Source organism: Pelophylax lessonae, assembly GCF_965119305.1.
Source record: "Pelophylax lessonae genome assembly, chromosome: 4".
Taxonomy (NCBI): Eukaryota; Metazoa; Chordata; class Amphibia; order Anura; family Ranidae; genus Pelophylax; species Pelophylax lessonae.
The window spans coordinates 306,018,837-306,034,770 of NC_138771.1; the positions used below are offsets into that span (position 1 = coordinate 306,018,837).

The 15,934-nt window shown below is 41.3% G+C and overlaps 1 protein-coding gene across 1 annotated transcript in view; it reads right to left on the reverse strand.

Moving 5' to 3' along the window:
• Positions 1-2,290: 2,290 nt before the first annotated feature.
• SLC17A8 (solute carrier family 17 member 8) overlaps positions 2,291-15,934 on the reverse strand; it is a 40,748-nt gene continuing 27,104 nt past the window's right edge. The window contains exons 11-12 of the mRNA XM_082254090.1: positions 3,660-3,787; positions 2,291-2,711 (exon numbers count right to left, since the gene is read on the reverse strand). Of these exons, the coding sequence (XP_082110216.1) occupies positions 2,370-2,711; positions 3,660-3,787 (470 nt within the window). The 3' untranslated portion in view covers positions 2,291-2,369. The remainder of the gene's footprint in view (positions 2,712-3,659; positions 3,788-15,934) is intronic.

Sequence of the window (15,934 nt, forward strand, 5' to 3'; positions counted from 1 at the left end):
AAACTCACCAGAGCAAATGGCTACCATTACAGTAGCAACTGCACCTATGTTTAAATAGAAATCCCTCAGGAGTTAGCACGGCAACCCACTTCCAATGGCAATGTCTGTTGTACTCCAACTAGAGTAGACAAAGATCACCATGAGCCGAGAGAGTTTTCCAATAGTGTAGTAGGTTTATTGCCAGTTAAAAGCAAAAACAGCATAAAGTTCAAAAAGTAAAATCCAGTGAACTCACATGGAAAGACGCTGCCGACCTAGGATCACGGAGCGGCGTGACGTCAGCACCAGAATCTCCGCCCCGCAGATAAGGGGCTTCTGTGGATAAAAAACAAACTGTGCAACTCTAACTAAAGTTGAATAACACCCTTACTTTAGGTGTAGACCATTTACATACAGTACTTCCTGAAACCTGCTTGGAATATTCCCAGGACATTGTTGGGACATTGCTAAGTGGGGCCTAGTCATTACTGCTCACCTCCACCATCACAGGAGTGAGCTCTCAAATGCTGAGCTCAGAGCTACTGCATCGGGGGGAAAAAGAGTATGTGAGGGGTTTGAGATATAACTTACTCTTGTGATGGTGGCAGTGAACAGGAATGACCTAGAAGTATTCTAGTCAGGCTTCGGAAGGTTTGTAAATGGCCTATACCTATAGCAAGGGCATTATTCAACTTTAGTCAGAGCTGCACAGTTTGTTATTATCTACAAGCTCCCCTTACCTGCATAGGCGGTTTTTTGGTAAAGGTGAACTAACCCTTCAAAGCAACCTTTTCATTTTCTGGTGTTTACAGAAACTACTAACAAATATGAATTATTCGGTTTATAAAATCTCTCGGGTGCCTAATCAATGAACAAAACTCTGCCCCGGTCTATCTCTTAAGACCCAGATATTCTTTGGGCAAAGCCATCTTGGTTCTAACACAGAATAGAGAAGATGAAGCCAAACTGTCATTCACATCCCACGCTTCATAGACACTTCTTACGTTCCCGTGACAGTCATGTGTCACTATAAAGTGCAAATAATAAGTGAAGCACAATCACTCATATATTATAACTGAATAAAATAATAAACAAAACAAGATTACAACAACTAATATAGTTGATGCAATATACTATATAACAGTGTCAAAAAAGTCACTATATGAACTATCACTTTGGATTGACACAGCAGTGGAGCATATATTTGCAGTTGGGACATTTTTGGCACTGTTATATATGGCATCAACTATATTAGTTGTTGTAATCTTGTTTTGTTTATTATTTTATTCAATTATAATAAATGAGTATTTGTGCTGCACTTATTATTTGCACTTTATGGTATTAAAAGAGACTGGTGAACATGCTCTAGAACAGGGTTTCCCAACCAGGGATCCATGGACCCCTAGGGTTTCTCCTGAGGTTTCTAGGGGTTCCTTGAGAAATGGGCAATTTCTGCCTCTCCGATAAGTTCCCAATGACACCATTGTTCCTTTTAGCTGTCTGTAAGGGGGTAATTCTTCCTAATGATGACCAGAGTAAGGAGCATTCTTCCCACTGACTGTCACACTAATGTGTCATGAGTTGTAGATTTTTATGTATTCAGCAGGGGTTCCCCGAGACCAGAAATTTCTTTTTTGAAAAGTTTGAGAAAGGCTGCTCTAGAAGGTGTTAGCAGCAATCTGTGCCTCACTATTAGGCAAATAAGAAGTATTGTGAGATATTTGCACATATTTGCGCATAGTCGTTATTTGCGCTTATAATATTTTATTTCATGTAATAGTCATGTGTCACTAGTCTGCATACATCAAGAGCCAGAGGGAGTGGTCTGAGATGAAAATGAGAATCTAGCTTCTGACTCTGGGCAAAATCTCATAATTTGCAAATCAGTAAAAGTGTTGTTTATTCTGTTTAGGCTGCATATTTTGTATAAAGAAAGAAACAAGAGTTCTTTTGGAAGAGCTGATTATAGAGGTACTACGATGTTTATATTCTATGGTCCTTTTTTACATTTGCTTGAAGTTCTTCTTTAGGAATGAATAGAAAACATTAACACTTTACTGGGGTGATACAGAACAGCAATTTATTATCCCTAAGGGAGACAATACTGAATGTAAGATGTTAAAATGAATCAATAATACAAATTGTATTAATCAAAAGAGACCCGTCAACAAGTTATCAATGACACATGCATGTTAAAGTTGCATAGCATGAGAAATGGGGCTACTAATTCAATGTGACCTTTCTCCTGCCTCATTTACAAGAAATATTGATCAATATCATCCACTTGGCAACAATACTTAAGTGGTTTTCTTTCATCTCTTGCACTTTCAAGTTGAATAGTGATCTTATGCCACAGACATTAAGCTTGTGTAAACACATGTGCATTGCTCTTAGGAGTCCTGAAAATTCCCATTTTCATATTGATAGGAAGTTTGTTCATCAAAGTCCTGTGTCGTTCCCTTCTGTTTCCTCCATCCTGCCCTGCGTACTTCGTTACTCTGAATAGTGGCGCCATAACTCATCTTTTTTGTTGGACTGGTGAACGATTCATTGTTCAGCTCAGTTTCCTCCGCCAGTTCATCGTTTTCAATAATTCCACATTTATCTTCACTAAGGCTTTCTGGATCTGCCCATTCCTGCTTCTCACCTGAAGCAAAGATGCCATAGAATAGAACACCACTATAGTGGACTATTGCTGCTATAAGAAATACATTCTGCCATTCTTCACGTGTCTGGAATGAAAGTATGAAAATAAGGCTGATTCAGTGAAAAGTAATAAAACCGTATACCAGATACATTGTAATTTTACAGGATGCCACCGCCACCCTGGGCTTTAATTACTTTCCTTTACTCCCAAGCAGTAGAATATATCTACTTTAAATTAGAGTTCCCGAGACCCACACAGTAGTTCAGTGATATAGCCTGGTGTAGGTCCTGATGAGCCCATGAATGGCCAATGAAGGGCAGCAGCACACCAATGAGATTAACACTCTGCCCTCTTCTCCTCTAAGAAAGATTTCTTTGTTAGATGGACAGCACCATGCAATGTTGTTTAACCCCTTCCAGCCTGCCCTGGCGTCACCTTTACAAATTCTTAACGCCCAAGGGGACCAGGAAGGATCATGTGATCACGTGATTGGCTGTCACAGTGGTCCATTGATCGTAAGTCAGTCTACCAATGTTTTCTCGAGACCATGAGCCGTTTTAAGCAGCTCAGGCTCCTAGCTCGTAAACATTGCCCGCCCAGCGACGCATATGTGTGGCGCATAGGCATTAAAGCTTATTACTGGGTTTCTGGGGCCTAAAGGGGTTAACTCGACTTAAAGTGCAAACTAGGCTTAAAGTGCTGCTCCTTCAATCCCCTGTCTCAATGATGATGGGCTGATATGATGAAATGTTTCCATCTGCGTGTAAATATATTTAATGATACATAAATAAAATAATTGATAAAATTGTGAATTGTATGTCTTCCAGGAGTGCAGCTTTCAGTAAAGCTTTTTTAAAATGACCATATACTGCATCCTGTCTTGTCAGGAATGTGATATTATAGAACATAGTAGATGTTCCATGTTTTCTTGTAGTCTTCTGCTTCTGACTGAGATCACCTTTTCAACATAATTAAGTATACTGTAGTTTAATCCAGTGATAAGAAACCCAATTATAGTGTACACATGGTTTACCTTGTGCTTTGTCATAGCACCAACAATGAGTGGACACACCATTCCAGATAAGGTTCCAACTCCATTTGAGATCCCCATCAGAATGCTGGCGTATCGGGGGGCAATGTCTAAGTGGTTTACATTAAAACCTAGAAAAATAAACTAGTTTCAAAAACATGTAAAAGTCATAAAACAATCTTTCATATAAATGATCTTTTATTAGATTAGAACTATGATTAAAGAATATTACCTGCTTCATTATCCACTTGCCGACCGTATATTTTATATATACTTCGGCAGAGTGGCTCTCCCAGGCAAAGTCACGTATCTGTATGTCACTTGCCTGGGAGGAGCTAAGGGGCGCCGCCGGTGGCACGCTCCCGCCCCTGCTCATCAGCGGGGAAGCTGGCACGTGTGTCAGCCGGCTCCGATTGCCACCTGACACTCTCGATCTCTCCCCACTGACAGAGAAGGACAGACAGCTGATGTAAACACAGTCGTCCGTCCTTCTGCATGCAATGATCATAGAGACCATGCAATCCTGCTATAGAGGATCGCATGTCTCTGTGATCATTTCACAAGCCCAACCCCCCCCCCCCCCCACAGTTAGAATAACTCCCTTAGGCTTACATTTAACCCCTTGATCACCAACAGGGTTAACCCCTTCCCCGCCAGTGTCATTATTTCAGTAACAATGCATATTTTTAGCACTAATTACGTAGTAATGTCACTGGTACCCCCAAAAGTGTAAAAAATGTCAGTTAGGGGTCCAATCTGTCCGCCGCAATGTTGCAATCCCGCAAAAAATCTCAGATCGCCGCCATTACTAGTAAAAAAAAAAAAAAACAATAAAAGTGAAATAAAACTTTCCCATAGTTAGTAGACGCGATAACGTTTACGCAAATCAATCAAAATACGCTGATTGCGATTTTTTTTACCAAAAATATGTAGCAGAAAAAAAATTGGCCTAAAATGTTAAAAAATTTTGATTTTGAATTTTTTTTTTTTTGGGAATGATATATAGCAGAATGTGAAAAATATTTTTTGTTTTTCAAAATTGTCGCTCTTTTTTTGTTTATAGCGCAAAAAATAAAATTTGCACAGGCGATCAAATACCACCAAAAGAAAGCTCTGTTTGTGGGGAAAAAAAAGGACGTCAATTTTATTTGGGTGCAGCATCGCACGACTGCTCAATTGTCCGTTAAATAACGCATCGCAAAATAGGGCCTGGTCATTGAGGGGGAGAATCCTCCGATCTGAAAGTGGTTATGTAGCAATTACAAAAACAAAACAGCTTATCCAGATCCTCAAAGTCAACTATGCGCTGTGGCAATTTTTACCTGCAGACTCCACTGCATCATTATTTATATGATATTAAAGGAAAAAAATGCATTACAGTTGGGCTGATTTATGTAAACAGTGGCATTAAAAAAAATGTACTGTCTTTAAAGAATATGTAAGACCAGAGCTTTTTTACTCAGTGAAAAGGTGCTGGAACCCTCCCCCCTTTCTGAGTCACTTCACTTCATGCCCCTACCCACCTCCGAACACCATCCCTTGGTTCCATCCCCTGCCCACCTCCTGCTGTAATTTGTATGGAATGTGGAATTTGTTATTGATAACAATAAAATCTGTAAAATAGACCCCCCTTTCAGCCAGCAGCAATATACCCCCCCCCCCCCCAGCAACAATAGATTCCCCCAGCAACAGTCGACCCCAGCAACAAAATATCACCCCAGCAACAATAGACCCCTGGCAGCAACAACAGATCTCCCAAAAGCCAGCATCAATAGATTCTCCAGCAGTTAGGTACAATAGATCCCTGCCTCAACAGTAGATTCCTTCCAGCAACAATCCCCCCCCAACAACAATAGATCGCCTACAAGGAACAATAGACCTCCCTAGTAACAATAGACCGCCTCACAAAAATAGATCCCCCTACAGCAACAATAGATCCCCCAGCATCCAGCATCAGTAGAACCTACAGCACACCCCTTGCCATTATATACATTTAGGAGGTGCCGGAACTGCGTTTCCCCACGTTCCTGCTGAAAAAAAGCCCTGTGAAAAACAAACATTTCATATTCCTGGGATGTGCCTACCATATACCTGAATGAAAAAGTACCCTGTTCTCTTTGTATTGTTTCCTCGTATTCAATTCCTGGTGTTCCTGCCAGTCCCTCTACTTTCCTTTTTAAAAAAACTGACCACACTAGGCAAGAGAACATGCTGTGGTCAGTTCTCTAGATCTAACTTTTCCAATGATCAGACTTGTCCTAAAGTCCTCCCCCCCCCCGTACAACCATTCACTGGAAAGCTCAGTGTACTGCTGTTTCCCCTCCCTCAGCTCTTATACAGCTCAGAAAAGAGGGAATGTGATCCCTTATAAAAAAAAAAAAAATGGGGGAAAAAGTGTTTTTTTTATATCTAAACACAAATGTTTTGCTTTTTATTTCTATTTTAAACTGAATGGGTTGTTTTACAAGGTGAGGGTTTACATAAACTATAACAGAATGGGTAATATAGTGAATGATCAGACAGGAAGTAACATGCAACATGCAGTGTACTAAACAGGTGCAAAGTTAGAATCAATAATGCAGAACAGGTTTAGGCTACATGTACACTAAATGCGGAACAGGAAAATTTCCAATGGGATGTATACACACTTTGACGGCTGCTGATGGTGAAGAGAGAATCTGCTCTGTCATCAAAACAAAGGGGAGAAAACCACAAGCACCATTCTAAATGTAGCAGATAACCATTTTAATACAGTATAAAAAAAAGTTCTTACTCACAGGAGTAGTATAAAAGCAAACATAGGATAATAGGATAATAAACCCACAAGCGCCATTCTAAGTGTAGCAGATAACCATTTCAACCACTTTACGACCAGCCGCCGCAGATGTACTGCAGCAGTCTGGCTCGTACAGGCAAAGTGCCGTACATGTACGACGCTCGCCTGGGAGGAGCTAGGGGGCGATTGCGCGCCGCCGGAGGCGCGCTCCTGCCCCCGCTCGTCAGTGGGGGAGCCAGTGCGGGTGTCAGGCGGCTCTGATGGCCGCCAGCCACCCCCGATCTCCCGCCGCTGACAGAGAAGGACGGACGGCTGATGTAAACACAGCCGTCCGTACTTCTCCCTTAAGTGATCACAGATGTCATGTGATCCTGCTACATAGGATCACATGTCTCTGTGATGACTTCACAAGCCACTCCCCCCCACAGTTAGAATCACGCCCCTTTGGTCACATTTAACCCCTTGATCACCAGTACTGTTAATCCTTTCCCTGCCAGTGTAATTTTTACAGTAGCAGTGCATATTTTTAGCACTGATTACTGTAGTAATGTCACTGGTACCCCCAAAAGTGTCAAAAGTGTCAGTTAGGGGTCCGATCTGTCCGCCGCAATGTCGCAGTCCCGCAAAAAAAACGCAGATCGCCGCCATTACTAGTAAAAAAAAAAAAAACCAATAAAAATGACATAAATCTTTCCCGTAGTTAGTAAACGCAATAACTATTGCGCAAACAAATCAAAATACGCTTTTTGCTATTTTTATTTACCAAAAATATGTAGCAGAAAACTAATTGGCCTAAAATGTTAAAACATTTTTATTTTTACATTTTTTTTTTGAGAATTTCATATAAAAGAATGTGAAAAATATTGTTTTTTTTTTTCAAAATTGACGCTCTTTTTTTTGTTTATAGCGAAAAAATAAAAATCGCACAGGTGATCAAATACCACTAAAACAAAAGCTCTATTTGTGGTGGCAAAAGGACGTCAATTTCGTTTGGGTACAGCGTCGCACGACCTCGCAATTGCCTGTTAAACTCACGCAGTGCCAAATCGCAAAATAGGGCCTGGTCATTAAGCAGCCAAGTCCTCCGGTCTGAAAGTGGTTAATACAGTATAAAAAAAGTTCTTACTCACAAGAGTAGTATAAAAGCAAACATAGGACAATAATATCTATTATTATTATTAATATCTATTATTATCCTATGTTTGCTTTTATACTACTCTTGTGAGTAAGAACTTTTTTTATACTGTATTAAAATGGTTATCTGCTACACTTAGAATGGCGCTTGTGGTTTTCTCCCCTTTGTTTACATGTACACTAACCTACCCTGACTGCAGCTGTGGGAAAAACACAAAATGCGGCAAAACCACATACTGCGTTTTTGCTGTTTTTTTGCATTTTCCCGTGGCCGGCGGTTAATATGTTCCTATTGTGAACGCGATTCTTCTTGTACATGGATAGAAAGGTTTTTATGGAGCTGAGTACATAAAGCCTTAGAGCGTTTTTACAGCTGAAAAATTCCTCCTTAAACCCACTAGTTCTGGGGGGGGGGGGGTTTCTAGCCAGAAAATGCCACTGCCAGAAACTGCAGTGTGCATGGACACATAGGATAACATGCTGGGGAGTTACTGGCTGCAGAAAAAAATGCCTGAAGCCAAAAAACAGCAGCTGTAAAAACGTCCAGTGTGCATGAGGTCTTAGGATAGCAAAGATTATGCATACACCACAGAGTAAACAAAACAGATTATGAAAGCTGCAAAAACCTGGCCCTCTCGCAGCAAACTCTCTGTGGTTCAGTCAGTGTGGCATGGGGCTGTGTAGCATAGTCTCTATAAGACTTTAAATAGGGTTTCTTAACCTGGGTTCTGCCAAACCCTAGGGTTCTCTAAGACCTCCACAGGGGATCTGCCACAATTAAAGTGTTACTAAACCCACAACAGTAAAATCAGTCTGTATATGCAGTAAAGCATGCTTGTTATACTCACTGTGGAACCTAAGGGGTTAATCCTCCGCATTGTGTAAAAAGGCTGTTTGATCCTGTCTTCTCTGATCCTCCCCTCCTTCCACTGTCCCCAATCCATCTACTGATAGCACAGAGCCTTGAGGGCACTCTGCACATGTTCAGTTTGGTGTATATCACTAGAGAGATTTTTTATTTTTTGGGAGGGTGCATGTGATCAGCACAGGGCCAATCAGCACTGTCCAGACAGAGGGCAGGGGTCAAGGGTCCACAGATAAATACATGTCCCCACTCAAAGTCATACAGAAGCCAAGCCCGTCAGAAAGCCATTTGCCATGAAAACTGCTCATGATGGTTGGAAGACAAACAGGTGCATTTAGAGAACAGTTTGCTTTTTTTTAATTAAAGCCTTCTCTGATTGGATGAGGTGAGTGGTGACATCACAATCTCTATGTCATCCAATTGGGGAACACTTTGTATTTATTGACAGACTGCAAAGTGTTCTCTGTATGGCATCCATGCCCAGTGAGGAGCCTCCTGTGTTCACTATGCAGCAGGACAACTGCTCCACATGGGACTCGGAAGCTAGGAGTGATCGCTGCATTATTGGTGCCTACTTAAGTAATTTCCAGTTTCCATGGGAATCGGCCAGGTATGAAACATGCATCCAAACTGGACCAATAAAACAATGCAAAAAATATATATGCCTGGAATTCAGCTTTCATTTTTTTTTTTTTACTTTTTTAAAATAATTGTATTAAATTGTATTATTTTAAAACCCTTTTTTTACCTAAAGGGGTTGTAAAGTCAGAAGTTTTTTTTAATCTTAATGCATTCTATGCATTAGGATAAAAAGCCATCTGTGTGCAGCAGCCCCCCCAGAACCCCTAATACTTACTTGAGCCCCCTCTCTATCCAGCGATGTTCACGAGTGCTTCAGCTGTCCGGGACACTCTCTGCTGATTCGCTGAGACACAGCATTGGTGCCATTGGCTACCGCTGCTGTCCATCAAACTCAGTTAGCAAATCAGGAGAGAGGGGGCGGGCTGAACGACAGCTCCATGTCTGAATGGATACACGTAGCTGTGATTCGGCTCGGGTGCCCCCATAGCAAGCTACTTGCTGAGGGGGCACGCAAGAGGAGGGAGGGGCCAGGAGGTCCAGGCAGGGACCAGAGAAGAGAAAGATCTGGGCTGTCCTGTCCAAAACCAACTGCACAGAGGAGGTAAGTATAACATGTTTGTTATTTTTATAGAAAAAAACAAGATTTTACAATCACTCTTATACTTTTTATATACAACTATATAAATCAGTCCAAAACGAGGGACAAAAAAGAAGGACAGAGGGACACTGCTCCAAATCAGAGACTTTTGGGAGCTATGCATGTATATTGTACATTCACATCAGTCCCTGCCTTCAAGGAGCTAGCAGTCTAAGATCCCTAACTCACATTCATACAAACACATACAGTATTGAGGCCATCTTTTACCCCGAAGATTCCAGCCTCCTTGGCGTTATGCCAGAGAATTTTTTCAGGATTTTTTACATAGAATTCCAAGCCGGCTGAACTCTGGGAAAAATTAAAAACTAGCCTAGCAGTGGGCCTAGCATTGCAAAGGTTACATGCTAATTTTTGTCTAGGATAGTTTTACAAAATGGTTTTACTTGCCTTATCCCTGGCTCCGCAGACAGCCAGTGCTTTACTCCAACACTTTGATTTATAAGCAAACCCCTGGTGTCCTCACATACAATGCAGGATTACTGGTCCAGCATTGTAAGTCATGACATCAGCGTGCGAAAAGCTGCATGGAGAAGAAGAATGTGGGTGTGGGGGTAAGATAGGTAAAACTGTTTTCTAAAGCTGCTATGTTTCCAGTGGATCTGGATGTGCATCTGGCTTTTGGGGCATAATTATTTGCATGCCTCCCCCCATTCTCCTGTAATGTGAAATTGTCCTCTTATTTTTGGGATGTTTAGTGAAATTAGACATGTAAAAAATAGTGATCGACCGATATCCGTTTTTCGGTGCCCACGCCGATACCAATATTTTGGCCAATGCATATTGGTATCAGCCGATATTTTTGTACATTTAAATTTTTTTTTTTTTGACAGGTACTTTTGTAGAGCGATCTGGGGGTCTAAAAGACCCCAAAGCCCTCCTCTGCACTTAAAAGCATTCAAAACGCCAAGTTTGGCTGTTTTGAATGCTGTCATTTTTTTTAATCTGGCACCAGACAGTACCCGGAAGTGATATCATGACATCACTTCCGGGTTTTTGCATGGAGACCCGATCAGAGCTGAATGCGGCTTTGATCGGGTCTTCGGTGGCTGTGCAGGCTGGTTGCCTGGGTCTCCCCGTGGAACAGGAGACCCAGACAAGCCCCCAAAGGCGGCGGGAGGGGGGGGGGGACATCTCAGCCGCATCGGTTGTCATTACAAGACAGCCAACCATCGGCTATGGGCGCCAGTACCGGGGTGATGCCTCTAGCTGCAGGCATCACTCTGGTACATGCACTTTCGTGAAATATCATCAATATCGGTAACCTCCGGGGCCTATTCCGATATATCGGGAAAAGTGCATATCGGCCCTCAATATATCAGCTTGATATTTTAATATCAAACTTGCCAGACAGTTGGATTTGGGCCTTAATACATATTAATGTTTATACATTAGTGGAGAACTCTTATAATGCAAAAACATGTATATGGTGTAATTTAACCTCCCTGGCGGTCTGATTATGTCAGTATTTTTGAATGTAAAAGCAGTACATTGTTTTGCATGGAAATCTGTTGTTTTATATTGTAGTTCTGTAATTCTTAGGAATAAAACAGTAAAAGCGAAAACATTTTTTAAAAAATGAATAATAAATTATCAAATTAAATTAATTAATGAATAATAAATTAATAAATTAAATTAATATATTAATTAATAAATTATTAATAAAAAATGATTAATAAAAATAATAGTGCAGGCAGGGCACTGGACAAAGCACTAGGGACAAAACTGAGGTGAAACGGTTTCACACAGTAATGTAATCCTAACAGATTACAATGTATTATAATGTGTATGTGTCATGTTTTTGTTTATTTTTTTGAATTTCTCCCTGGGTTCTGCCCTCCTGCGTCGTGGCGCTTGCAGGGAAGGAACCCGTACGATTGATGCCGGCATCGGCCGGAGGTCACAGCAGGAGGACATTAGGGGATCGCAGACACAAGGTGGGTATCACTACAGGGTAACCCTGAGTGTGGCTCGGGGTTACCGCTTTTGGTACTGAAAATTAACCCCGAGCCACACTTGGGATTACCGCCAGAGAGGTTAATGAAAGATGGAGTAAGGACGAAAAGGAGAAAATTCTGGCACTACAAAAGATATAAAAATGAAGGAAATTAATTATAAATATATTTCAAGGTGGTATATAACACCGAGTCAAGCGTATAAATACTAACCTGAAAAATCAACATTATTTTGGAGAGGGTTTGGGAAGAGGGGGGACTATGTCACATATTTGATTGAAGTGTCCAATTATACAGAGGTTTTGGGGGAAACAGTTCATCTCATCCAGGAAATAACGGGAGTGAAAATGCCCAACACTCCATATACATATTTATTTCATAATAATAAATTCACAATTAAGCAATATAAAATGACAAATATGCCCCATTTGATAAATGCTGCAAAATATTTAATCCCAAAGTGGTGGCAGGTGCCAGAAAGCCTAAAGGAAGGTGACTGGATTAGAAAGGTAGACAATATCTTCATTTTAGAGGAATTATACTACTTGGGAGAAAATAAAATAGAATTGGAAGGTTTTTAAAGGTTTTTAAAGACTGGAAGGTGTTTAAAGGTAAAAAGAAGTTTGCAGAACTAGTGGAGAATAAAATGAGAATTAAAGGGATGAAGGAGAAAACAATTGAGTGGAGAAGTGTAAGGAGAGGACAGAGGACTAGGGTGGGAGAGGACAGAGGACTAGGGTGGGAGAGGACAGAGGACTAGGGTGGGAGAGGATAGAGGATAAGGGTGGGAGAGGACAGAGGACTAGGGTGGGAGAGGATAGAGGATAAGGGTGGGAGAGGACAGAGGACTAGGGTGGGAGAGGACAGAGGACTAGGGTGGGAGAGGACAGAGGACTAGGGTGGGAGAGGATGGGTGGTATGAATGTTATTTGTAAAAGATGCAACAATTGTTAGATGTTTATTATGGTTTTTTTTGTTTGTTTGTTTTTTTTTGAACAGTGTGTGTAATAAATATATAGTGAAAAGTAGATAAAATTTATATAAACAAAAAAAAAAAAAAAGAAATGTGATTATTTGGTTTCCGTGCCTTTTAATATCAAACTTGCCAGACAGTTGGATTTGGGCCTTATTACATATTAATGTTTATACATTAATGGAGAACTCTTATAATGCATAAACATGTATATGGTGTAATTTTCTTATCGTAATTAGATTCAGTATGATTATTCACGCATAACAGCAGCCTCCAGCATCCTTGCTGAGTAATTTGCTAATCAGTGTTGGAAGATTGCAGCGTGTTAATAAAACAAACTAGAGAAAACAAAATGATCATTTGCATTCTAAAATACCAAATGCTCCATCTGGCATACATAACAGATTACCCAGATGTTATCAGGCCACAGTCTCAACATTAATTAAAGGAACACTCAAGCATTAGCGCCATTGTTTGAAGAAATAAAAACAAGAGGAAGCAATGAAAGATGTTTAATTAAGCACTGACCATATTAAATTATCTGTCAACAGCAGTTGCAAAGAATGATAAAAACAGAAGAAGTGATAACATTAGGGAATATTACCCACATTTCATGAGGCTTGGTATGTGGCATACATTAAAAATTAATAGAGAATAGACAGATGCAAGAAAGATGCTTTACGTCAGAAGGAGAGAGAAGTGAGAAAAATTGGGAACACATAACAGCTTTAGTAACTTTACATTATACCAAAAGTATTGGGACGCCTGCCTTTACACGCACATGAACTTTAATGGCAACTCAGTCTTAGTCCGTAGGGTTCAATAATGAGTTGGCCCACCCTTTGCAGCTATAACAGCTTCAACTCTTCTGGGAAGGCTGTTCAAAAGGTTTAGGATTGTGCGTATGGGAATGTTTGACCATTCTTCCCGAAGTCCATTTGTGAGGTCAAGCATGTTGGACAAGAAGGCCTAGCTTGCAGTCTCCGCTCAAAATCATCCCAAATGTGTTCTATCGGGTTGAGGTGCAGGCCAGTCAAGTTCCTCCATGCCAAACTCACTCATCCATGTCTTAATAGACCGTGCTTTGTGCACTGGTGGAGGTGGGATTATGGTGTGGGGTTGTTTTTCAGGGGTTGGGCTTGGTCCTTTAGTTCCAGTGAAGGGAACTCCTAAGGCATCAGCATACCAAGACATTTCGGACAATTTAATGTTCCCAACTTTGTGGGAACATTATGGGGATGGCCCCTTCCTGTACCAACAGGACTGCGCACCAGTGCACAAAGCAAGGTCCATAAAGACATAGATGAGCTAGTTTGGGGTGGAGGAACTTGACTGGCCTGCACAAATTCCTGACCTCAACCCGATAGAACACCTTTGCGATGAATTAGAGTGGAAACTGCGAGCCAGGCCTTCTTGTCCACATCAGTGCCTGACCTCCCAAATGCGCTTCTGGAAGAATGGTCAAACATTCCCATAGACACACTCATAAACCTTGTGGACAACCTTCCCTGAAGATTTTAAGCTGGCATAGCTGCAAAGGGTGGGCCAACTCAATATTGAACCTTACACACTAAGACTGGGATGCAATTAAAGTTCATGTGCATGTAAAGGCAGGCACCCCAATAAATTTGGTAATATAGTGTACATTATTATTTCCACAAATTTTAGCTTAGGTGTCCTAGGGCGCTTGGGTTTTTTAGGACTCTAGCAACCCCTGCTGTTGATAGATCTATTTAGTATGTAGCAGAAAGTAAGTTACACAATAAATCACACTTATTAAAAATTGCTAGTGATTATTCCCTAGCAATTGATCACAGATGGACTTAATGGCTCCCTATGATATCCCTCCTACAACACAAGTAGCATGTAGTAGAATTTTTTATTGTGTACTATGCTCCATGTATGTTCAAATAATTGCTATTACATGCTTTTGTATGCTACTTTGTAACTTACTTCACAGGGAACTGTTACTGTAAAAAGGGAACACAGGAAACTGTTACTGTATGCACTGTTACTGTAAAAATTACACTGGCAGGGAAGGGGTTAAGTTTATTGGAGCGGGAGGGGTTAATGTATGCCTGGTGCTTACTGACGTGTGTGGGGGGAGGTGACTGAGTGACACAGGGACAGATCGCATGTTCAGTTATGCTAAACCCTGCAATCTGTCACTGTTTGTCACTTAGGAGATCCGCCCGCTCTGTTTACACAAGCGGGTGGATCTCCAGACTCGATTCCCCGACGATCGGGGAAGAGCGGCGGCGATCGCTGCTGCTCCTCCCCTGGCCCGACTCCCGCTGTGACTGAAAACAGCGGGAGCGAGCCTCCGGCGGCGCGCGAGCGCCGCCCACAAGGGGAGGAGTCCATCGACGTAGGTCTACGTCGCTGGATGGAATTGAGCCACTTTGCCACAGTACAGTCCCAGTGTCTGGTCGGCAAGTGGTTAATATACCCTCCAGCACACCCCAGCACCCCTTGCTATTATATACAGTACATTCAGTACTGGAGGTGCCAGAACTGCGTTCCCCTACGTTCCCGCTGAAAAAAAGCCCTGCTAAACTGCTAAAAGCAAAAAGGAAAAGGGAATTTGCACTTTGCTTGGGAATTTTCCCCAGAGCTTAGTGAATATGATGAAATTTCAAATTTCAAAGAATGCCTACTATACTTACAAGCAAAAAAAATAGCATTTCTACTTGCACATGATTGGATGAGGGAAGTCAGCAGAGCTTCACATCATCATCACAAAGCACTGAGGAAAATCACTATGCAAAGTGCAACTTCCCTTGCAAAACAAACCGTCTGTTTGCCTTTAATAAATCAAGCCTTATTTTTGATTCTAAATGTCCCCATTCTGTCTGCCAGCAGTGTTTCTTCTGAATGTGCACCAAGCCGCGTATACGCACATGTGCGGGAGTTAAGTCATCCTGGACCAGTCAATCAAGATGGCTGAAGACACCAAACTCAGAAGAAGACAGGAAGGCTGGGCTGGCAGCAGTGGCAGGACGGTAGTGATCAGAGATGTATAGTAACGAAGTAGAACTACTTAAGTACTGTACTTAAGTACCGAAATGCGGTATCTGTACTTTCCTAGAGTAGAATTTTTTTCTCCTACTTCCACTTTTACTTCACTACATTTTTTCGATGATTTCGATACTTCTACTCAAGTATTTTTTTTTGTGCTGCATAGTTACTCGTTACTTTTAAAAAAATTACCACTGCCAGAACAGTAGATGGCAGGTTGCATAAAGCTCAAAAAAATGTGTATAATGTCATTTGTAAATCAGCGCATACGAAAATAAAGGCTGTGTATAATAAAAGCTGCTATACCAAATCTTTCCAAT